General features: G+C 51.8%; 1 protein-coding gene across 1 annotated transcript; it reads right to left on the reverse strand.

Annotated features, from left to right (window-relative positions):
- Positions 1-547: 547 nt before the first annotated feature.
- Trim8 (tripartite motif containing 8) lies at positions 548-14,824 on the reverse strand. Its single transcript, XM_048439042.3, has 6 exons — positions 13,874-14,824; positions 4,469-4,564; positions 3,845-4,078; positions 2,671-2,702; positions 2,425-2,540; positions 548-2,106 (listed from the first exon to the last, which is right to left on the reverse strand). Exons 1-6 carry the CDS (start codon positions 14,441-14,443, stop codon positions 1,499-1,501), a joined length of 1,656 nt encoding a protein of 551 aa, XP_048294999.3. The 5' UTR covers positions 14,444-14,824; the 3' UTR covers positions 548-1,498.
- Positions 14,825-23,597: the final 8,773 nt, after the last annotated feature.

The following is a 23,597-nucleotide window of genomic DNA, read 5'->3' on the forward strand; positions in this document are numbered from 1 at the left end:
GCCCTTTTCAAACCCTGGGGTCTGTAGTCACCACCAGGTTTAGAACGGAACCTCCTGGGTTTTCAGTTGCTGCCTTTGCCCTTTAAACCACAGTACCCCTTTATCCCTTCCAGCGTCAAAGTCCCAAATCATCAAAGGAGTCCAATAGCCCCTCTCCCTGGAACAGGGCCTATGTCTGAGCCTGCGGACCTGTACAGTGCCTGGCATATAGCAATGCACAGTATTTGTGGCTAGCAGGCAGGTAAACTTTACAAGACTCAAAGGTGTCCTCACCTATCTTTGCTAGACGCACATTGGCAGAAGCTCAGAGACACCAGGGGTTTGTGGTATGGGAGCCTTCAGCAAACATTTGTCAAATGAACCCAAGATGAAGAGCAGATGCAGTTGGAGCCCGACGAAGTGATATTTACAGGTCTGGAATTGTTTCTAGACCCAGGAGGGCAGAATCAAGGGAGAGATGAGGCAGCAGCTTTGGAGTGCCCTGTGTTCAGGAAAGCCTAAGGACTCTAGGCCTGGGGGTGCCAATGGGGTGAGAGCAAGGCCAGGGCAGGGCTGCGCCATCATGTTTATTAGAAGGTCGGATTTCAGTGTGTGTGCTCTGGACAGATTACAGAATAAATACCTGTGATTCGTACAAAGTGCTCTCTATAGGAAGTAGCTGTGTCAAAATTCAGGTAAGGACCCAAATCCAGGCAGCCCCTCCTCCACTGACCTCAACAAGGGCTGTGCTATTGTTTTTATTCATTATTTCTTTTATTTCTCTTTATTATTATTAATATTATTATTATTTGCTTTCGCTGTGGTCACTATCATTGGCAAAGTCCTTTCTTCACCTTTCCTGGACTTGGGGCTCCTGGCTTTAAGTTTCCACTCAGGCTGAAGGTGCCAAAGCTGCTTGAGATGTGGCCTTGAACTCCGTCTGGGAACTTGGTGAGAAGGAGGCAGAAGAAATCATTCTTGGTTTAAAAAAATTAAAAAACAAAACAAAACAAAAACTCCACAATCTATAGGTCATTCTTTACTCCATCAGTGTTCAAACTGCCCAGAAGAAAAATTGGAGGGAAGAGAAACAGGCCAGTGGGCACTGGGCCATCTCCTAGGGTAAGTGAGGAGAATTGGCATCCCAAGACTTCTAGCCATGGGAGCTATGTAGGAGAAGGAAGGAGTGGGTTTTTTTTTTTTTAAAAAAAAAAGAAAGAAAGAAAGAAAAGAAAAGAAAGGAGAGCTCAGTGTCTTGAGATAGACACTGTTCCAACTCCAGGGCCACCTGCAGCCCCTACCCAGGCCAGCTCCCCCCAGCACCTCCTCATCCAGGAGATGAATTAAAAAAAAAAAAAATCAAAACAAGGCCCTAATAAAACAAAACCAAATGGAAAAGACCTGGAAGAATGGAGGAAGGGGAGAGGAGGGCAGAAAGGAGGGCAGGTCTCTGAATGTATAACTCCCGAGCCACCGGGGCTGGGGGGTAGGGTCCCCAGCGTCCACTGCCTGCTTGGCGTTAGCTTGTCACATAGTGTTTGGTGGATGGCTGCCCATACACCCTGTAGAAATCCTGGTGGCCAGGTTGCTGGGAAGCGTCGAGCCAGTCTCTGACTGCCAGGCCAGGAAGGGACTGAGGGACGGAGGGTGTAGGTGGAAGTGGGTGTGAGTAATCCTGTGAGGGCACTGTCCAAGGGAAGTGGCCGGATCGGGGGTACGGCTGGTGGCCACCATGGTTGGCCACGGAAGAACAGTAACAGTTGTCCACGGAACAGACGAGAATCTTGCGGCCGCCATACTGAGGAAGCATGGGCTGCTGGGTGGCAGAGCCATTGGGGTACTGTGATGGGGGAAACACAGGACTTGAGTGTACTGGCTGGGCACCACCTGGCAGGGCCACCAAGTGTTGTGTGGAGCTGCAGGGCCCCAGAGGTTGCCCAGACTGGCCCTCGCCGCTGGCTGTGCCCGCTGCCCCGTACTGGCTGCCCACAGGACCAGATGACGTCTCAAGAAAGCTGGCCTCTGGGAAGGCTGTCGAGTGCTTGCGCTTCTCTGCCCCAGAGCTGTTCACACCACAGGGGTACAGGGGGACACTCTGTAGGAAGGGCACCGGCGTGCTGAAGGAACCTGTGGAGAATTTGGAGTAAATGTTGCTGAAGCACCAGCCCAAACAACTCTAGTTTCCTTTCCCATGTGGGACCTGAACCTCTATGGGTCCAAATAGGTGACATCTTGGTTGGCATTTACTATTTTCATTTTCTAGCTGAAACAAAAACAAAAACAAAAAAAGAAGAAAAGAAAAGAAAGAAAAAAAACCCCAATCTCAAGGAAATGTAATGTTACCTGCCCAGAGTCCCACATGTACACAGGTCTATCTGTGTGAAGCTACGCTGCCTCTTTGAGACGGCAATGGCATTTACCCCTGCCCAGAGGCTTCACCCTCACCTTCTAGCATCTTCCGCAATTGCTTCTCCTTCTTGGCCACCTCGTTCAGGAAGAGCTTGGAGTTCAGGTGGCCGATCTTAGGGGGAGAAAGGCTGCTGCCCGTGCAGGTCTGGGTCCTGGGGGCAGTGGACGGGGCATCTGCTGTGAGGAGGACCCAGTGAGCCCGCCCTTCCTCCCCACCAGTGGGCATGGCCCTCTCTGCCCTCCCTCAGATAGGGTCTGGAGGCCTGGGGGCTATCGGCTCACCTGTCCATTAGGATCTTCACAGACTTGGTGTTCTGCAAGGAAGGAGGACAGAGTCAGTCAATGGGAAAGGCAAGACAGAACAGTTCCATTTATTGAGAACTCGCTATGCTACCACCATGGCATGGCTTCTGTTGTTTGAAACAGGGTCTCATGGATCCCTACGTTGGTGTAGAATTAAGTATTAGGGTGCCCTTGAACTATCCTCCTGCCCCCAACTTCCCAGTTCAGAATGACAGGAGCATGTGGTAACAAACCTAGCTTATGGTATTGAGGGTCAAACCGAGTTCCATGTGTGGTAGGCAAGTTCCATCCAATCCGAGCCACATTCCCAGCTGGGCACTGCTGCTGCTTTGTACCATTATATCTGGGAGAGGGTTTCACAAGTCCCTTCCTTTTATTTATTTATTAGTTTCTTTTATGTGCATTGGTGTGAAGGTGTCAGATCCCCTGGAACTGGAGTTACAGACACTTGTGAGCTGCCATGTGGGTGCTGAGAATTGACCCGGGTCCTCTGGAAGAGCAGACGGTGCTCTTAACCACTGAGCCACCTCACTAGTCCCTTCCCTTTTATTTTTTTGAGACAGGGTCTCTCTGTTTTATAGTTCTAGATGTCCTAGAATTCCCTATGTAAAGCAGGCTGCTCTGGAACTCAGATATCCATCTGCCTCTGCCTCTGCCTTTTGAGTGCTGAGATTAAAGGTGTTTACCACCCAGTCCACAGGCCTTTGAAATCTGGCTACATCTGGATTTCAGAAGAAGGCAAAGATGTCTGTATCATATAAGATATGACATATTTCATATGATCCAAACAGGATACCATAGTCTGGCCCAACACTTCTATAACAACCTGTTTGAATTTTTTTTAACCATGTGAAACACAGAAAGACCCTTAACTGACCATGTCAGTTCTACCCAGTATTTGCTGTTAAATGAGGTGCCAAACTTTGTGTTTTTTAGTTTTTGGAGTTTAAAAAAATCTGGAACAATAGATAAAGGATGGTGGACTGGTATATGTCAAGGCCCAGGGATCTATGACTTGCCTGAGGTCCCCAAACAAGGAAGAGCAGATGGACAGATTCTGGCCTATGCAGAGTGGCTCCAAAGGCTAAGGAAGGAGATCCTGCTGGGCTGGAAGCAGCTGGGAACAGCTGCGCAGAGCAGTCCCCAGACCCACCTTCATGAAGCTGACATCCTCTGTCTTATCGAAGAGAAGCTGCAGGGAGCCCAGCAGCTTCTTGGCCTCCTGCATGCGTTCCCCAAGGTGCAGCGCCTGCGCCGCGTTCTCGCTGCAGAACTTGGCTTGCGCCTTGTCCAAGACCTCTACTGTTTGCCGCAAGTCCTCATCCAGCAGCTGGTGAAGCTTTTCATACTGCAGCCGCACCTCTTCCTTCAGCTGGCTCACTTTCTCCTGCGGAGATGGACAGGGATGAGCAGGCACAAAAGCAGAGTGACTTCAGCCTGATGTCACTAACCCAACCCCATTTACTTTCTGGTTTTCTGAGATAAGGTTTCTCTGCATAACAGTCCTGGCTGTCCTCGAACTCACGGAGATCCGCTTGCCTCTGCTTCCTGACTGCTGGGATTAAAGGTGTGCACACACCCCAACCCAATTTCTAATGCTAGGGTCTGGAACCCCAAGCCCTCTGGCTTCTGAGGGTAGCACATGACCTACCAACGCCCCAGTCATAGCACTGGGCTCCATGCTAGTTACACTCCTAAAACCAGTGGGACTCCAACTCACCTACGATCCTGTACCCCCATTTTCCTATTACCCCCATGCCGGCTCAGGGATTACTACCTCCACCAGGCGCTTGTCCGACTCGAGCTTGTAGAGCTGGTCCTCGATGTCCTGCTCTCGCTCCTCCAGCCGCTCCTGCTGCTTCATCAGCATCTTCTGTAGAGACAGTTAGAGTGATGGTGGTGTCAGAACAGGGTGAGACTCTAGCCTTTCCAGCCAAGCACCATTCCTCCTTTTTGGTAACAGACTCGATTCAAGATGACCTGAAACCTCTACCAGCCAGCCTGCCCTGGTCCTCACGCAGGCCCAGGACCAGCTACTTTCCATGAAACAGAGAGGCTCTCCATGTGCATCCAAACCCCGAGCTTCCCAAGGGCGGGCTTCGCCAGCTTGCACACTAAGCACTTGTAGCCGTCGCTTCCTGTGCTCCCATCATCTCATTATATCTAGAAGGGGGTTCCTCTAATCACCCCACAATGCTATGAAGTAAGTACTGTATTATGATCCTCATTCACAAAAGAAGAAACTGAGGCCTAGAGAGGTTGCACCATCCGGTCAATGGAGGGGACGAGATGGCTCAGTGGTGAAGGATGCCCTACTGCTCTTATAGGAAACCCAGGGTATGGTTCCCAGCACCCAAGTCAGGCAGCTCAAGGTGGCTCAGGGACATCTGACTCCTGGCCTTCGTTGGCATGTGCGCGTGCACGCCTGCACCCCCCCACAATTAAAAATAAACATATATCTTTGAAGTTATATAGCCAGTAATGGGCACATACCAGGTAATATGGCAGGAGGTCTCTGAGTACCCAAGCCAGGCTACTTTTCCCTGGAGGCACCATCTTGAGTAGCGCACCCTAAGATGCAGTGGGCCAAACAGCCTTCCAAGGTGACACAGTCTCTTGAAGGGCCTCACCTTCTATTTGTCCTTTTCTATGATGTAACAACACAGCTACCCTTCCTTGTTCCCAAGGCTGAGCGCTGGCCTCAGGAGTGAGTCCTTGCTAGTTATGTCTCAGCTCCCCCACCCCGTGAGACCAGGAGAGAAAGGCCCTGCTGCTCCCAAGAACCATCCACTTGCTGCCAGACCAAGCTCCTTCCCCAAGTTCTTTCCTTAGAAATTTAATTCACTAATTGTATTTATTTTGTGCATCACTGTCTTGCTCGGATATCCATGTGTACAAGGTATGTGTCTGTGCTGGCAGAGATCACAGGGCTTGGGTCCCCTGGAAATGGAATTAGGGAGGGTTGAAAAGCCACCATGTGGTACTGGGAATTGGATGCAGGTTCCTCTGCAAGAGTGACAACTGCTTTTTATTTCTCCCCTCCCTTCCCCACCTCCAAACACACCTCTTCAAACAAGGTGTCTCTTGCTCAAGATGACTGCCAACTTTCAAATGTTGCAGTATGGCCAAGAACGATCTTTTTTACACATGACCTCCAGCCTCCTGAGTGTAAGGTAAAGTGGCTGGGCCAGATTCTCAGTGAGCCTTTAGAAGGCTCGGTGACCCTGTGCATCTCAGGGATCTCACCTCCAGGGCTGCTCACCAGGACACTTCTTTTCTGTCACTGTCTGGGAGCCAACAATGCTTCACCTCCTTTGTCTGCTTTCTGAGGAACTTTCCATGACCCCTGTTTGTTCTGAGTTAGTGCAGGTCCCTTCCTATCCTGGTCACGTGATGGGCTGTCACATCCTGCCGTACTCAGTAGCTGTGTTCTTTAGTATAGCAGCCACTTTTTACACTGACGTTAGTAGAAAATAAAGTAAACCAGATATGGTAGCACCTGCCTATAACCCAGCATGTGGACGCAGAGCCAAGATAGGAGGGTTAGGAGCTGGAGCCAGCATGGGCTACATAGAAAGACCCTGACCAGAGGGGGTGGGGAGGAAGGAAAGGGAGAGAGAGAGATAACTGAGCACTGCTTGGGGTTTTCAGTAGCACCGGACCTCAGTGCCAGTGATTACAATGGCTACATGTAGCCACTAACGGACACAAAATGTTGCCACTCTCAGGAAGTTATGTGACAGCTCTAACCTAGAATCTCCATGTCTGCTAAGCAGGTGCGCTACCACTGTTACTGTGGGTTCACAACCCCGGGGCTGGAACCGAGGGGGCCCTGCATAGCTGGGCAGGCGGCTCTACCACTGTGCTCCATCCTCAGCTCACATTCTGGTGTCCCGTCCGGTCCCTCTTGGCACACACCCAAAATACCAGCATTAGTAAGGCTGAGGCAGGAGGATCACCAAAAGTTCAAGGCCAGTCTGGACTACAAAAGGAAGAGGGTGGTAGTGACAGCAAATAGGAACTGGGTGTTAGCTAGGCATGATGGTGCAAGCCTTAGTTTCTGCTCTGGGGAAAATGAGGGAAGATCACAAGTTTGAAGTCATCCTTGGTGACAAAGGGAGACCCTATCTCAAAAAAAAAAAAAGAAGAAAAAAAAGCTTTATGGCTGTGGCTGTCCTCTGCTTCCCTTCAAAGGCCCGAGGACCTGGTTACTGTTGAATACAGAAACGCCCAGGAGGCAAGCAAAGTTCTGCAGAGCAGCTCTCAGGTCAAGGAAGTGTCCACCAGCAAGGGGTGCTTCTCTTCCTCTGTGGGGACCTTCAGTCTCACCATGTAAACCCTACTCACACCACACCCAAAGCTAAGCTCCTAACAATTCCGTCCTAACCAACCCTACCTTCCCCTCTTATAAATGGGGAAACCAAGGCCAGCCAGACTTCCGGCAAACCTGTTCTATGGAGGTTGCTAGCCTAGAAACAAAGAATCAAAATGTTGAGGGCAGGGGTTAGGGTGAGCATTAATGCTCCCCTAAGCTACGAGAGCCTGGAGTTCATCCTAGCAGGCTCTTCCTCTTCAGTGACCCAGCAGACCTTGCCCTTGTCAGCCAGAGGGGTCAGACTAACAATAAATATAGGTCCTATGTGGGCAGAGGTGCCCAGAGTACTGCCTGATACATGCACACACGCATGCACAGCAACCTGGGCCCTGAAACCTTTAGTGCACATGTTTGCACCCAATGCCCTATACAAGACTGGATCTTTGGAGATCCCAGAGAATGAAGGGGCCCGAATAGAAAGCTTTCCTGGGGATTGGTTGGTTCAGGGGTTGGGAGTATTAGCTGTTTGGGTAGAGGACCAGGTTTGATTTCCAGCACTAATGGGCTCACAAGCATCTGTAACCCAGGTTCCTGGGATTCCAACACCTTCTGGTGTCTGCAGGTACTGCACACACACACAGTACACCTACATACAGGCAGGTAAAATATACACACACATTGTTAAAAAGCTTCACTGTGAACAGGAGGCCGTCTTCCCTCCCCTATACAACAAATGGGGCTTAGATAGCATGCTGGCGGCCTATGTTATGGGCATAGGTGTGACCTTGCGGGAACAAAGCACCCCAGATAGAAACCAGGATCCAGGCAGTCTGCCCGCTCGGCCATTGCAATCTCTCAACCGTCTGCGTGCTCAAGTCATGGATGACCAGGGCCAGAAGCAGATGAGGGAGCGACTAAGGCTGAGTCCCAGGGGAAGAAGACAGATACAGCCAAAGGTTCCCACCAACCCCCAACCCCCCCCACCCCGGCCAAGAAAGATTCTTACCCTGCCAGTCAATGAGACTTACCCTCCCCCACCCCAACTGAGGCCCTCCAGTTCAAGATTGCCCCCATCCCCCAACTCCTGCCTAGTCTGGGTGCAGCTCAGCCTCCTTTCCTCTCAGGCATTCCCAGGAAGCACTCTTGTTCGGGGATCCTAGTGTCCCGCCCTCAGCGGGAAGATGGGTCCAGCCGTGGCCCAGTGAAAACAGTAGCCCCAACAGGTAGGTGGGTCTAATTTCCCCTCCGCCACCTCCGAGGTTTTCCGGTCTGCTGTAAGAGGGCAGGATGAGGAAGGAAGCTCATAGTGAGACCTGCAGGGCAGGCACGGCTGGGAAAACCCCTTCCCCCAGCTTCCCTGCAGCCAGGGGGCAGCCGGGGAGGGGCGTGACTTCAAACACTGAGATTGGCAGAAGGAAAACCCACCTGCTGCCTCTTCACCACACCCACACCGATTCTACCAAATCAGGAAATCAGATGGGCTGAGCATGGTAGCTGGCCCCTTTAACCCAAGACTTGAGAGACAGAGACAGGGCGATCGATCCCTGTGAGTTCGAGGCCAGCCTGGTGTACATCGTGGGTTCTAGGACAGCCAGAGCTACATAGTGAGACCCCCGTCTCCAGGAAGATGCTGGAGGCTCAGGGGCGGAGGAAGCAGGAGCAGCACCAGCTCTCACTCCCAGCAGCCTCCCTCCCTCTAGCTTCTTCTTACCTGCCTTCTCAGGGAATTCCAGCTCCCATATGGGAGGTTACAAGGACCTCGCAGCCGAAAAGGTGGGCACGGCTGAGGTGGGGCTCCATCTCCCAGCTTGATTCCCAGCAAGGCCTCCCAAAACTGGGGAGCAGTGACTTTCCAAACTGACTCTGGCCCCCTATAAGTGTCCTGAACTGTGTGTGAGAAGGGAACCATATCTAGTCTAAAAGCAATGGACGGAGCAAGGACTCTGGGGGAGTCCCCCAGAGCAAGCCCCACACACACAATTGTGGGCTTCAGGCATTCTGGGATCTACTGGGCCTATGAAGAACTCCCATACCCTCCATGGTTCCAGGGCACCATGCATCTCAGAACTGCTTCCATGCCTTGGTGCCCACCCAACCAAGAGGGGTATTCACAGGACCTAGCTCCTGTCCTGCCATCTCAGGTGCCTCTGGAGCCTGACCAGCTAGGCCCTGTTGGTATTTTGCTACCAGACTAGATCAGGCAGATGGGTGAGGTTTGGAGAGTAAGGGCTGTGTAAAAGTTAATAAATAATAATAAACCCTCAAGTCAACCTTGAAGAAAAGGAAGGTCAAGGGAGATCGGGCTGAGGGCCAGGGCAAAGGCAGGCCCTAGGTTTCCAGGCAAGACCAAGGTTGGTTCTAGCAGCCCCTATGGCAACAGTGAGTAGGGTGGGGGGACCAGAAAGGGGCTGAACTGTTGGAACAGAACTTGCTCAGGTCAGGCCAGCACTGGCTCCAGGCCTCCGCTTAGAACCTTGTGGGACTTTCTTCCTAAGCTTTTGTGACTGTCCTTACTTTCCACCTAAGTCCTTATCCCAGGATCCAATCTGACCTGGCCCCATGGGCACAAGCACACTCCTCTCCCCACCAAAAAAAGTCCCCCTCCCCTGCCACAGGCATTGCTTTGGATACCATGTGAACTCTCAAGCCAGAGAAACCAGAGATAAAGGGTGGTAGGCACAGGAGTCAGGGCAAAGAGAAAGCTAGAGCCTCAGCGATCCCCACAGGCCAACAGCGTGAGAGGGCTTCCCAGCTGCAGAGTCGAATTAGCTTTTGCTGCACACAGAGCAGCCTCTGGGGCAGCAGAACAAAGAGGCGAGAGAGAAAGCCCCCCTTTGTCTGGGTTTGAATGCCAGGCCAGCCAGGGAGGAAGGCTTTCCCAGAGCCAGGGATGAGGCTGGTCAGACTTGCTTGCTCAACCCAGGGCAGAGGCCCAAGTGGGGCTACTCACTCAGACCCTCCCCACTCTCCAGCTCTGCAGCACCCACTGGGGCTCTCTCTTACCTCCAACACCCACCACAGGCAACAGCTGACCCTAAAGTGAATCCCTTTCCAAAGATTCCCAGGTAAGAAAGTCACAAGCCCCCTGGCAGGTTCCCAGCCCACCTATTTCCCGAGCAAGCACTTGGTAAGTAGCAGTCTAAACAACAAAGTCCAGGGAAATTCACAAACGGGCACTGCATTCCATCCCCTCTCACCTGATATCCACTACATCACAGACACAAACACATGAGCACACTTCTGTGCCCAACTCTACAGCCACACAGGAAAGTAGTGCCTAATTAAGTCAGTCATGCACACATCCTTTCTAGGAGATACTCATGTGCGGGGAAAAAACAGTTCCAACAGACAGACACAGATACACACACACCGAACTGTAAGCTGGTAGAGTAATCTATAGGGAGTGTGTAACAGGCTCCTGGCTGTGGCAGCAGGATGCTATGGTAGAGGCAGGGGATTGCGCCTTAGGACCCTTAGGACCCAGGCAGGAGGTCAAAGCAGGCCCCTTCTCTAAGGATTCAGGATGACCATGGAAGACAGTACTCAGCCCTCACACCACACCCCTCAATGCACACACAGCTTCCCCACCCTGTCTGCTATTGGCAGAGGGAGCAGAGGGTCTGAACTGCCAGAATGGGGCTGTGACCCCAGCCCCAGCTTCACAGAGATCTCTATGCCACCCTCTCAGAGGATTCCCTTCAGGGTTCCCATGTATCCTCTCCCGTACAGGCACAGAGTACCCTAATGCCAGCAGTGGGGATCCCGCTCCCCAGAGAACACTGCCTCCAGCCTGTTTCTGGGGTCCTAGAAGCACACAAACCATACAAGCTCAAGCACAGATATCTGCCAGCCACACACACATAGCCACGACTTCTCTAGGGTCTTCTCTATGTTGAGAGAGGTCTTAAGAGTACTCCCAACTCCCATCAGCTCCCTATTACTAAGATGAACCCCTAAACTTAGAGGCTGGAAGGGATTATGTCCATTCAGGATTGCTGGGCCTGAGCCCATGGATGTCTCAATCCCGGGCCCACAACTCAAACAGAAAACACTTCAAGGCTATAGGTTTGTCCCAGAGAATGATCTTGAAGCCCGTCTGGTTGGCATCCAGTCCTCTCAAAGGCAGAGTGGGGCAATGTCCTAGCCTGCACAGGCCTAACTCTTAACTCCCACCCCTTCCTGATGCTCCACCCAAGCCCCTGGCTGAAGCACATAAAAGTAGGTGTTTGTAGATATTTGGGGATGGGGCTACCAGAAAGGATTAAGCAGTGGTTGTGATGGTTAGTTTTTTTGTTGATGGTGTTGGATTTGTTAGTTTTTTGAGATAAGCTCTCCCTGTATGCCCTGGCTGGCCTGGAACTCACAGTGATCCCCCTGCCTCCCAAGTGCTGGGATTAAAGTGTGGGCCACCAGTCTGGGCACCCAAAACCCTCAGTAGTGTTAGCTATTTCCAGGCAGCTGATTTGGACCCTAACCCCATGGGGGAGAGCAGGAGAGGAAACACAACAGGCAGAACCTAGATTCTTTTTATGGTTCTTTGTGCCTCTGCACCTATACCTTGGAAAATTTTGGTATACCTTTCCACAGCATCAGCAAAGGCCCTTAAGACAGACTCCTGCTAGCCAGAAAAAACTGGCTGAAGCAAAGACACCTTCTCTCCCCCCCCCCCCATCCTGGATAGCCTAGAGAGAGGGCAGGGTTCTCCCATTCAGCTTCCTCAGGACTCAGCCCCTCCCCAAGGGCGGGACCCCTACCTCTGCATTCAATAAGTCAGGCTCATCCTTGAGTGACACTGGGCTATTGAAGGGTTTCCAAGCCTAGTGCCCTGGGGCACTAGAGAGAATGGATCTGAGAAGGATGGAGGAGGATGAGCCTCGGGCACAGATGCTGACCTCACGGAATTGCACATCTGGCCCTAATGCAACTCACCACTCACACAAGCAGACAGACACATCATGGAACTGCTGACATAAGTTCAGGGCCTGATGAAAGGAGCCCCATGGTACACTCTGCAAGCTAATGATGCCACCCTCTCCTCCCCATTTGAGAGTAAATGTAGACACACATCTAAGGATGCCCTAATACCAAACCAGGTATAATTAAGTTTTCTTCCCTTCCCCAAGACATCCCTAGCATTTAAGGGGTGCAAGCACATGCTCCAATCAAAATCCTTTCCTGTTCCATTCAGTCACATCTTTTCTTTGCCCTCTACCCACTTTCTCCAGCCAATCACAGACAGAGAATTGGACAGCCAGCCGTCCTTTCTCCAGCCTTTCCCTGCACTTTCCCAGCCTCCACCCCTACCATCTTTATTAATAGCAGCAGCTTCAATACTGGGTAAAGTGTAGGCTATGCCTGCCCTGAGTCGGGGGAGGAGGACCACAGGGCTCCTCCATTTCCCCAGGCCTCGGCCTCTTCCAACACTAGTGGGGAGGAGTGACTCGTCGCCTCCATCCCCCACACTTCCTTTAAGAAACCAGAGGCCTCTCCTGGCACAAAACCCTAGAACTGGCCCATGCAATTGCAAACTAATTATACAGCAAATTTTGTTATCCCCGCCCTCAGCCTGCGGTGGCCCTTCTTCCTTTTGTTGGTTGTATATGTATGTTTTTTAATTGCTAAACAGTGACTCATTTAGATTGGTCCCCTCCTTGTCTTCATCCCCTCCCCACCCCTACCACCAAGGAAACAGCCCCCATCTACATTCTGGAGAGACCCAGCTTCCTCATACTGCAGAGGCCTCACTGGCCTCCAGGGGCCCCCACCCTAAACACACACTCCCAGTCCTACCAAGCAGAACCTTGCTCCCTTATCACAAGACCCCTAGCCCGCGCCTCCAAGATGGCTCAGATCAACTCCTTCCTTCTGTGTGACTCAACCCCAAGAGGCAGGGGACCCGAGAGGAACCTGGGAGGAGCCCCCTCCCAGTGAAAGGGACGGAAGTATGCCCCAGTCCAGTTCCCTAGCCAGGCCCGGAGGCCTAAGAGGGGGGAAGGCGGTTTTGACATTGGCTGCTGCAGCAGGGTGTATACAATGGGAGGGGGTGCGGTTCCGTAATCACCCAGCCGGCAGCCCAGGGGAGCCAGCTGCCTGAAACCAGATTTCAAGGCGGCTCAACCTTAAACCCACAGGATTCTTTTTCCGTCTTCCACCTCCCCTCCCCAAATGTGGGAGGGCTGTGTAAGAGGGCAGGGCCGGGAGGAAAGGGTTAGACACATACTTTAAGGTTTGTTCATGCAGGCTCGGGCAGCATAGAGAGCAGCCTCAGCCTGGGGAGCGTCTGCTGGGACGGATCGCGGAATAGCAGACAGTAGGAGATGACTCTGGACCGCCAGGCCTTGCCCAGCTAGATACCAGAGTTCTGCTCTACCTCCGGAAGCTTCCCCCCACCCCCAATGTGTTTCCAATAGAGCTTAAAACTAACATGGCTGCTTTTGTTTACTTCCTCATTGGTATGCCAGCATCATGGATCATGTCAGCCACAGCAGCGGCACCAGGACACTCATTACATAAACAGCAGCTGGAGAAGCAGGACCGGGGTCACTGCCTTGGTGACTTCCCGTAGAGCTTACAGAAACAAAGCTGGGGGAGGGAGCTGCGCAAAACAGAAAAGCGACACTTAAAACTACTTCTAACAGCCTCCCTCAATTCCATAAATGACTCGCAAAAGGGACCCTAAGGGCACAGGTGTGAGAATGCACCCAGCAGCCAGGCCCTTCTGCTGAGGACCTTGTCCCCCCCAAACTTTCACAGAAGAGTTTGGAAGTGGGCCTCTAGATTAACGCCACAAGAGTCAGCTCGTGGGGATGGGTAGCCACTAGGCGGGATATACGTGTGGGTGCGCGCGCGCGCGTGAAGTGTACTTGCCCGTATCTCATTCCTCCGGATCTCCACGTCGCACACCGAGTGTCCCTGATGCGCGCCGCTGTAGTAGCAGCAGTACTGGCACACCGCCACCTGCTCGGCCTCGCAGTGGTACAGGCGGTAGGCGTTGTGCTGCGGGCAGCTCCAGGCCCGCACGTCGTCCGCCTCCACCAGGAGGTGCCCGCGGGCGGTGGAGGGCTGCTGCAGGTGCGTCTGCACGTGGGACTGGCAGCAGGGAGCCTCGCAGCGCAGGCAGACCTTCTGCGCCGGCAGCGGGGGGCCGCGGCGACAGAACACGCAGTGCAGGGCCGTCGGCGGCTTCTCCACGTGCAGGGCGTTGAACTTCTCCACGATGTTGGTGAGCTTCAGGTTCTTCTCCAGGCCCGGCTTCTGATTGTAGGCCTGGTTGCACTCAGGGCAGCGCACCAGGCCACTGTCCTTGGCCCAAGCCTCGCCGATGCAGCCCCGGCAGAAGTTATGTTTGCACGGCAGCTGCACCGGTTCCACGAAGACGTGCAGGCAGATGGGGCAGATGAGCTCCTCCTCAAAGCAGTTCTTCCAATTCTCCGCCATGGCGGCTGCGGGCAGGGGGCCCGAGACCTCCCGAATTCCCCAACTCTGGGGATCCGTCTGATGCAGCTGGGAACCCACCGAGCCCGGAGCTCCGGTCCCCGCCGGCCCCGCCAGTCGCTCAGTCACCAGCGCCTTCCGCGTGCCCGCCCCCCAGAGGAGGGAGCCTGGGTCCTCGCGCAGCGCGCGCCGCCGGCTGCGTCTCCTCCTCCTGGCGAGTGCCTAGCGGGAGGCGGCGGGCTGCGCCAGGGCCGCGGCCGGGGCACCAGCCCTGGAGGGGAACGCCGTGGTCCAAATTCCATATAACAGGCCGCCTCCCCGTCGGCGCGGCTAGGGCAGGGGGGTCCCGCGGCCTGCGCTCGGCCCCGCGGCTGACATCGGGGCGCGCCCCGCGGCGCACCGAGCGGGGGAGCCGCACTCTTCCTTGGGTGGCGGTCGCGGCGACGGTGGCTCCCTCCTGGCTGCTCCGAGCCGCGCCTTTTGCCTGGCTCCCGGCCGAGGTCCGAGGGGCACGGAAAGCTAGTTCGGCCGCACCGAAGCTGGCTCGATCCGGAGCCGGCGAGCAAGGCGCGCCGGCGGTCCCCGGGCAGTGACGCGGGCGTCCCCCAGCTGGCCGGCCGGCTGCGGGTTGCAGGGCGCGGGCGGGCCGACTGCGGGGCGCTGCGTGCGCGCTGGGGCAGTCATTCAGATGAAATTCCAGTCCCCGGCCAGAGACACCAGCCCGCCTCTGCCTTCCTCCTCCCTTCACAAATAGAAACGGAAGGGGGAGGGAGAGAAGTGGAAAAAAAAAAAAAAGCAACCAGAGAGGGAGGGAGAGAGGAGGGAGAAGCCCGGGAGGTGCTCCGGCCTGACCCCCTTGTCGCTACTTCTGTGCTCCCCGGAGGCCCCGCGCAGGGCGCCCCCGCCGCAGAGAGACCCCACTCCTCGTCTCCGCGCTGGGCGGGCGGCTCGCCTGCGCCGAGGAAAACAAGGATTGATCAAACTAGAAAGGAATTTTTCTCAACTGCTAATGAACAGGAGGCTCGGCTCCCGGCCCTCCCCTCCCCCCGCCCGGCCCTCCCCCTTCGCCCCCCCACCCCTCCCCCCCCACTTTCTTTTCTTCTCGGCCTCTACCGCTCCGGCCTGGAAGGCTCCGGGCTGCGGTCGGAGCCAGCCTGCGGCGGCGGGGCCGGGCCGAGCCAGCCGGGCCGGGTGCGTCTTCAGCGCCCAGCCATCTTGAGCTCCCAGCGGCCGCGCTGGGGCCGGGGTCCGGGCGCGCGCTTGAGGGTCCTGCAGCTCGCTTTTTTCTTCCCCCCTCCCTTTGGTGGGATTTTTTTTTTTCTCCAAGGGGAGGGCTGGCGGCCTCCAGCAAATTAGGAGAGAGGGAAGGAGGAAAATGCCAAGTCTTGATTCCTCTCCACCTCTGCTCCACCCATCCCGGTCCTTTCCAAAAAAAATTCTTTTTAAAAGATTAGAATTGGAAGAAGTCGGCAGAACGGCGAGCGCCTGTGGCCCCCAGCGCTGCCCGGGCGACGCGTCCGGAGCGGGCGTCGCTCGGTCAGTGGGTCCGTTTGTCCTCTCCCGCAGCTTCTCAAGTGAGGGGAGGGCGGGCACTCCGGGCAGGGTCTACGCTGCGGCTGTCGCTTCAGAGCTTTATCCTCAGATCAAGAGGGGAAAAAAAAAAAAGAAAGAAAGAAAAACGGGGTAAAAAGATAGAAACCAGCCACTCCCCAGCCCAACACTCTCATCACAGCCACCTTCAGCCATCTTGCGTGTATTATTTCAAGAATAATCTGTTTAATAGAAATAGCTGCGTCTCTGGCCCCCTTCTCCGCATCCTGGGGTCCCGCCCCCTTTCAATAATAATCTCGATAATAAAAATGATCAGCAGGCCGGGCAGTTCGAGGTTGCTTCTCCCTGCCTTGGGTCTCTCCGGCTCTTCTCCCTCTAGGAAAGGGTGCCGGGGGGTTCGCGCTTGGGCTGGGGGTGCGGCCCACCGGCCCCCACCGCCGGCGCAGCGAGGGAAAGACACTCTCGCCCCAGCCTGGATCAGCACGGGCGGGGAGGGGCCTCGGCCCGCGGGACCCACCGAGGGGACGCACTGAGGTCCTGTGTCTCGGACCGGGGTTCTCAGCCGCCCCGCATACAATGGGTTCGAAGCAGAGCGAGGCCGGCAAGATGGGGGCGCGAGAAGGCAGGAGGATTGCAGAGCTCAGGGCTCGCGGACAAGGGTGACAGAAGCGCTGGGGTGGGGGTGTGTGTGTCCCTACATCAAGGCCGGTCCCGCTACTCGGGAAGGGGGCGGGGAGACCGGGGATGGGGGGGGAGGCGAGGAGAAAGCGGCAGGCGGCGCCTTTAATCAGCACCCGCTGGCTCAGCCCACCCGGTACTAGCGAAATCAACGGGGAGGGGGGGAGGGGAGGGGCGTATTTTCCGGAAGAGCTCTTACAGCAGCTTAGACTCTTGGCCCCGCCCCTTTCCCTATCTGGAATTGGGGCTGTTCCTGAAGCGTCTTATGCTATTGGCCCTCTAGGTGAGACTCCGCCTCCTTAGGGCGTGGAGAACCGCCGAGGTCTCACGTGACTTGCACTAACTTCGGTACATTAAACATTGGGTGCTAAGGGAGGGGCTCTGGCCGAGCTTCTTAAAACGGCGATGATGTCGCCTGCCTGTGGCACCGTTTTTTCCGGGTCCTCGTCAGCTGTAGCTCTTTTTATCTGAGAGCAAAGAAGGGTTGTCAATCAGTTTGCTCAAGTGTCTAGAGGAATTGAGCAGGGAATTGCAAAGGTTCGCCGTGGAGCGATTGCCCTATCTCCTCGATACTTTCCCTCACATCTCTGAAGCTTAAAACTACCAAGCTAGTAATCCCTTTTCCTATTGACGAGAAACCTGATGCTTAAGGAACTATAGACATCTCCTGAGTTAGTTGGTCAGTCCGTGAATATGCATATAGAATAACAAAGACCTCTTACATACTGGTGACATTTTTCCAGGCCCACGGAATTTCCTGGAAAACGTATATTTTTTTAAAAAAATGAATAATATGTAGAATGATTTCTGAAAGTAAGTAAGAGGCACACACAAAGGCTCTAAGTAAAAGTGACTTCTGAGCCAAGACCTGAATGCGCACCAAGAATCAGGCTAGTGACAACCTGGGAAGGAGTACTCTCGTTAAAAGGCAAAAGCAAATGCACAAGCTTGTTCCTGGGCAAAAAGAAGGCATCATGGGAGGAAGAGAGATAGGGACCAGAACACACAGGATATTGCCAGTCACCGACACAGGAAGGAATTTGAACTCTAAGCTAGTTGTGAGCCCCTGGGCTTGGTATATATTGGAAGGAGAACCAACAGGACTTACTGTTTGATTAGCTATAGGGAATCCACTTAACAACAATAGGAGCTAGGTAGGAATAGGACCAAGATGCACTTAGCATTCTATGTATAGCCTGCTAAGTACATACACACATGTATTTCCTCCACTATCTTACACAATATTTTATCTAGTTTGTGGAGGTGGCAATTGAACCCAGAGCTTTGTCCGTTAGGCAAACCTTGGCCAAGCTCCATCCCCAGCCAGCCTATGTGGAGTGTAAGTGTACCCAGGCCAGAGCACAGTGTCGCTTGGAGGTGTTCCTCAGGTATATCTGCTTTTTGTTTTCTGAGACACGCTCTCACTTGTCTGGAGACCACCAAATAGACTTGCTTGGCTGTCTCCACTTCCCAGCACGGGATTCACAGGTGCAGTGCACTACTGCCATGCCTGCCTTCCTACATGGGTTCTGGAGACTCTGCTCTGATCCTCAAGTCTGCAAGTTTGAGCTCTCTTGCAAGACCCAAGTCTTTTTTAAAGTTCTTTTTTGTAGCTCTGGCTGTCCTGAGACTCACTCTGTAGACTCACAGAGAACTGCCTGCCTCTGCCTCCTGAGTGCAGGAATTAAAGGCGTGCACCACTACATCCAATTCAGCTGAAAAAATTTAATGTTAAATTTGTTGAGTATGTCAACATGGAATCGAATATTGTCATGAATTTACTTAATATCACATTAATGTAGCACTTTGCTTACAATAAATTGTTATTAATGCTACTACTAATTTCAGGTAGACTATTCACACGTTTTAGACTTAAAGCTTGTCCTACAGTACTTATGAAAAGTAGTGTAAGCTGCTTAACTTCTGAAAGCAGATAAGTAAGAAGAAACTTGAACTCACAGAGATCTGCCTGCCTCTACCTCCAGAATGCAGGGATTAAAGACAGGCACCTTCCCACCCACCATCCAAGTCTGGCCCTTTTAGTTTGTTTGTTTGTTTTGTTTGTTTTTCGAGACAGGGTTTCTCTGTAGCTTTGGAGCCTCTCCTGGAACTAGCTCTAGTAGACCAAGTTGACCTTGAACTCAGAGAGATCGGCCTGCCTCAGCCTCCCGAGTGCTGGGATTAAAGGCGTGCACCACCACCATCCGGCACCTTTTTAAATTCTTTTTTTTAAAAAAAAATATTTATTTATTTATTTATTATGTATACAATACTCTGTCTGTGTGTATGTCTGCAGGCCAGAAGAGGGGCACCAGACCTCATTACAGATGATTGTGAGCCACCATGTGGTTGCCGGGAATTGAATTCAGAACCTTTGGAAGAGCAGGCAATGCTCTTAACCACTGAGCCATCTCTCCAGCCCCCTTAAATTCTTAATTAAAACATTAATACTTATATGTAGTTATGCTGACTAGTTTCATGTCAACTTGACATAAGCTAGAGTCCTTTTGAAAGAGGGAACCTCAGTTGAGAGAATACTCCCTCCAGACTGGCCTGTAGGCAAGCCTGCAAGGCCTGTTCTTGATTGATGGTGAGTGATGTGGGAGGACCCGACTCACAATTGTGGTGCCATCCCTGGGTGGGGCTGATGGTTCTGAATCCTGTAAGAAAGGTGACTGAACATGCCAGTGAGCAGCTCTGTTCCATAGCTTCTGCGTTTGTTCCTGTCTCCAAGTTCTTGAGTTTCTGCCCTGACTTCCCTGGATGATGGACACAGGTGTAAAATGAAATTAAACCCTTTCTTCTCCAAGTTGCTTTCGGTCATGGTATTTATCACAGCAATAGGTATTTCACCCAAGATGAAGCTCATAATGTGTAATACGATAACTCATTGATAAAAAAATACAATGTAGCCTCTTCTAAGCTGGAGACGTTGACAGTTCTGAGAGTCCAGTTCTCCATCCCCCTTTTTCCTAACCACACATCTCCTTTCCTCCTGGGTTAGAAACTGAGCTTTGCACTCTTTCCCCACTGCAGCCTGTCCTTGCTTCTGTGAGCATTCTGTAGCTCCACAGACCAGTAACCATTCAACCACTGCCCAGTCAGACATGAGAGAAATAACCAGGATGTCTGTCTTTCCCTACCCCATCCACTCCATCAGCATCAGGAGCTGTAGCTAGGTCCTTCTCTTCAGTCTTAGTTCACCTTCAAGGATACCAGGCTTTCATGTGCCTTTTTCCCCCTCAGACAAGGTTTCTCTTTGTAGCCCTAGCTGTCCTAGAACTTACTTTGTAGACGAGGTTGGCCTTAAGCTCACAGAGATCCGCCTGCCTCTGTCACATGCCCCTTTCAGTGGAAGCTAACAATAAAGATCTCAAACTTATCACATCCAAACATATTCTTATTTCTGCACACACACCCCCAACCTGTCACTGCCAGAGCCTTCTGCCTCTCTGGAAGTCACCCTCAGAAAATCCATTCATTTATGTACTTATTTTAGTTTTTCTGAGACAGGGTCTTATATAACCCAGGCTGTCCTCAAACTCTATATATAGCCCAGGCCAATCCTGAACTCCTGACTCTCCTGCCTTTGTCTCCCAAGTGATGAGATTACAAACCTATGCCATCATACCTGATTTTTTACATGTGGTGCTGGGGATCAAATGCAGGACTTTGTGCATACTAAGCATGTACTCTACTGAGTTATAGCCCCAGCCTCACTCAGCAAAGCCTCAGGTGCCTTTATTTTTATTGTTTGTGGTGTTAGGTCTCATAGCCTGTCTCCTACAATATACTTCCACAGAGCTATTCCTCCTAGCCCATGACTGCTTAAAATATCCATGATTTCATTATAATCTCTTGCCTGGATTATTTCAGTGGGTCCTGATTCTGCTTCTGCTCTTGCCTCTTGGGATCAATTTGTAACATAGCAGAGAATATTCTTTTGTTGTTTTTGAGACAGCGTCTCTCTATGTAGCCCCAGCTATTGTCGAATTTACTATGTAGACCAGGCAAACCTCAAATCCACAATGATTGGCCTACCTCTGCCTTCTGAGTGCTGGGATTAAAGGTGTGTGCCAGCAAATGGGCTGAGTCCATAAAATATAAATCAGTGACAGAGGATGGTTTAAACTGTAACTCCTGTTCCAAGGGTTCCAATGCCCTATTCTCAACTCTGTAGGTACTCCACCTCCCCCACCCCGTACATATGATTAAAAGTAAAAATAAAGGGCTGGAGAAATGGTTCAGCAATTAAGAGAATTTGACTGTTCTTCCAGAAGACCCGGGTTCAATTCCCAGCACCCACATGATGGATCACAACTGTCTGTAGCTCTAGTTCCAGAGGGCCCAACACTCTCTTCTAATGTTCAAGGGCACCAGGCAAGCATGTGTTGCACATACATACAACTCAGGCCAAATATTCATACACACAAAAATCTTTAAGAAAAACAACAACAAAAAAATCCTCAACAGTCACGTGTCATGGCACATAATTGTGTCCCACTCATGAGGTTGAAGTAAGAGTAACATTTGAGCACAGAACTTGGAGGCCAGCCTGAGCAACACAGAATCTGCCCTCATTTCTCTTGTTGCTGGGATCAAACACCGGAGAAAAGCAGCTTAAAGAAGCAAGGGTTTGCTGGGTGGTGGTGGCGCACGCCTTTAATCCCAGCAGTCAGGAGGCAGAGGCTGGTGGCGCTCTGTGAGTGTGAGGCCAGTCTGGTCCACAGAGCTAGAACAAAACAAAGCAAAACAAAAACAAAACAGAAAGGAAGAAAGGAGGAGGAGGAAGAGAGAAAAGAAGAAGAAAGAAGAAGGAGGAGGAGGTGGTGGTGGTGGTGGAGGAGGAGGAGGAGGAAGCAGCTGCCATTTGGGTTCACAGTTCTAGGATGGAGTCCAGTCCATTGTAGTGAGGAAGTATGTTGTGGTAGCCTGAGCTTGAGGAGGTGGCTGTCACGTTGTGCCCCGTCAGGAAGCAGAGGGAAATAATACTCCACATTCAACTCAATTCCTTTCAGTCTGGGACTCCAGCCCATGGGTGGAGGGGTGGAGGTGCCTGCAGTTAGGTGGGGCTTGCTTTCTCAATTGATCTCATTGATAATCCCTGACTGTTTTGCCTAAAGGTTAACCTAGTCTAGATACCCTCCCAAGGTGTACCCAGAGGCTAGTCTTCTAAACAGATTTCAGATCCCATCAAGTTGACACTGCTAACCATGACAAACTGTTTCTCAAAAGTGAAATGAACCAGGCATAGTGGCACCCACCTGTAATCCTAGCAAATGGGAAACTGAGGCAAGTGGATTCGGAGTCAAAACTAACCCAGGTTACATTAGCTAGATCTTGTCTCTAAATAAAATGAATAATTGGGGCTGGAGAGATGGCTCATTAGTTAATGGCTCTGCCTGCTCTTTCCAAAGACGCACGTTCAATTCCCAGTACTCACATGGCAGCTTACAACCGTCTGTAACTCCAGTTCCAAGGGATCCCACATACAGACATATGTGCAGGCAAAACACCAATGCACATAAAATAAAAATAAATAAGTTATAAAAAATAAAATAAAGGGGCTGGAGAGATGGCTCAGTGGTTAAGAGCATTGCCTGCTCTTCCAAAGGTCCTGAGTTCAATTCCCAGCAACCACATGGTGGCTCACAACCATCCGTAATGAGGTCTGGCGCCCTCTTCTGGCCTGCAGGCATATACAGAGACAGAAAGAATATTGTATACATAATAAATAAATAAATATTAAAAAAATAAATAAAATAAAATGAGCTGGGTGGACAGTGGTGGCACACAACTTTAAACTCAGAACTTGGGAGGCAGAGGCAGGCAGATCTCTGAGTGAGGTCAGCCTGGTCTACAGAGAATAGGCTCCAATCTATATAGAGAAACCCTATCTCGAAAAACAAACAAACAAAAACCCAAAAAAAACAAAAACAAACAAACAAAAAAAGAAGAAAAAAAGAAAAGAAAGCCAGGGTATTAGAAGACCCCAAATAACCTGGCCAGTTTGACCAAATACCTCATTCAGCTCTAGCATTGGCTTCCCCTGTGGTTCCTCAAACATGCTTGTCTAGGCTTTGCAGTAGCTCTTCCCTTGCCTGACCCAGAGGCCTCTGCAGCTCACTTCTTCCTTTATTCAAATACACCTATGCCTTGGGCTTTCCCTGACCTATATAAAAAGCCCCCTCACACTCCCTCCCATCTCTTCACAGCAGCTATCTCCATCAACATTTTTTGTTTGCTTGCTTGTTTGAGATAAGGGCCTCCTGTAGCCCAGGCTGGCCTCAGACTCCTAACCCTTCTCCTTTCATCCTCCAAGTGATGGGATTGGTAGCAGGTAACAAAACACCCAGCCTATATATTCTATCTTTAAAAATCATTGGGAGCTGGATGGTTGTGGTACACACCTTAAATCATAGCACTTGGGAGGCAGAGGCAGGCAGATCTCTGAGTTCAATGCCAACCTGGTCTATAGAGTGAGTTCTAGGACAGCCAGGGATATGCAGAAAAACCCTGTCTTAAAAAATAATATATATAATCTATAAACTATATATAATTTACATATATATGTGTGTATATATGTATATGGGGGGGTTAAGAGATGACTCAGTCGCCGGGTGGTGGTGGCGCAAAGGGAGGCAGAGGCAGGCAGATCTCTGTGAGTTCGAGGCCAGCCTGGTCTACAAGAGCTAGTTCCAGGTCAGGCACCAAAAAAAAAAAAAAAAAAAAAGATGACTCAACAGTTAAGAGCACCTGCTGCTGTTCTTGTGGAAGCCCTGGGTTCAGTTCCCAGCACCTACAGGGTGACTCATAACCACCTCTAACTCCAGTTCTAGGAGATTTGATTTCCTTTTCTGACCTCTGTGAGCACTAGGCACATATGTGTTGTACATACAGAAACACATGCAAAGTGCCTATACACATC

This window comes from Myodes glareolus, chromosome 7 (assembly GCF_982192425.1).
Source record: "Myodes glareolus chromosome 7, mMyoGla1.1, whole genome shotgun sequence".
In the NCBI taxonomy this organism is placed as follows: Eukaryota; Metazoa; Chordata; class Mammalia; order Rodentia; family Cricetidae; genus Myodes; species Myodes glareolus.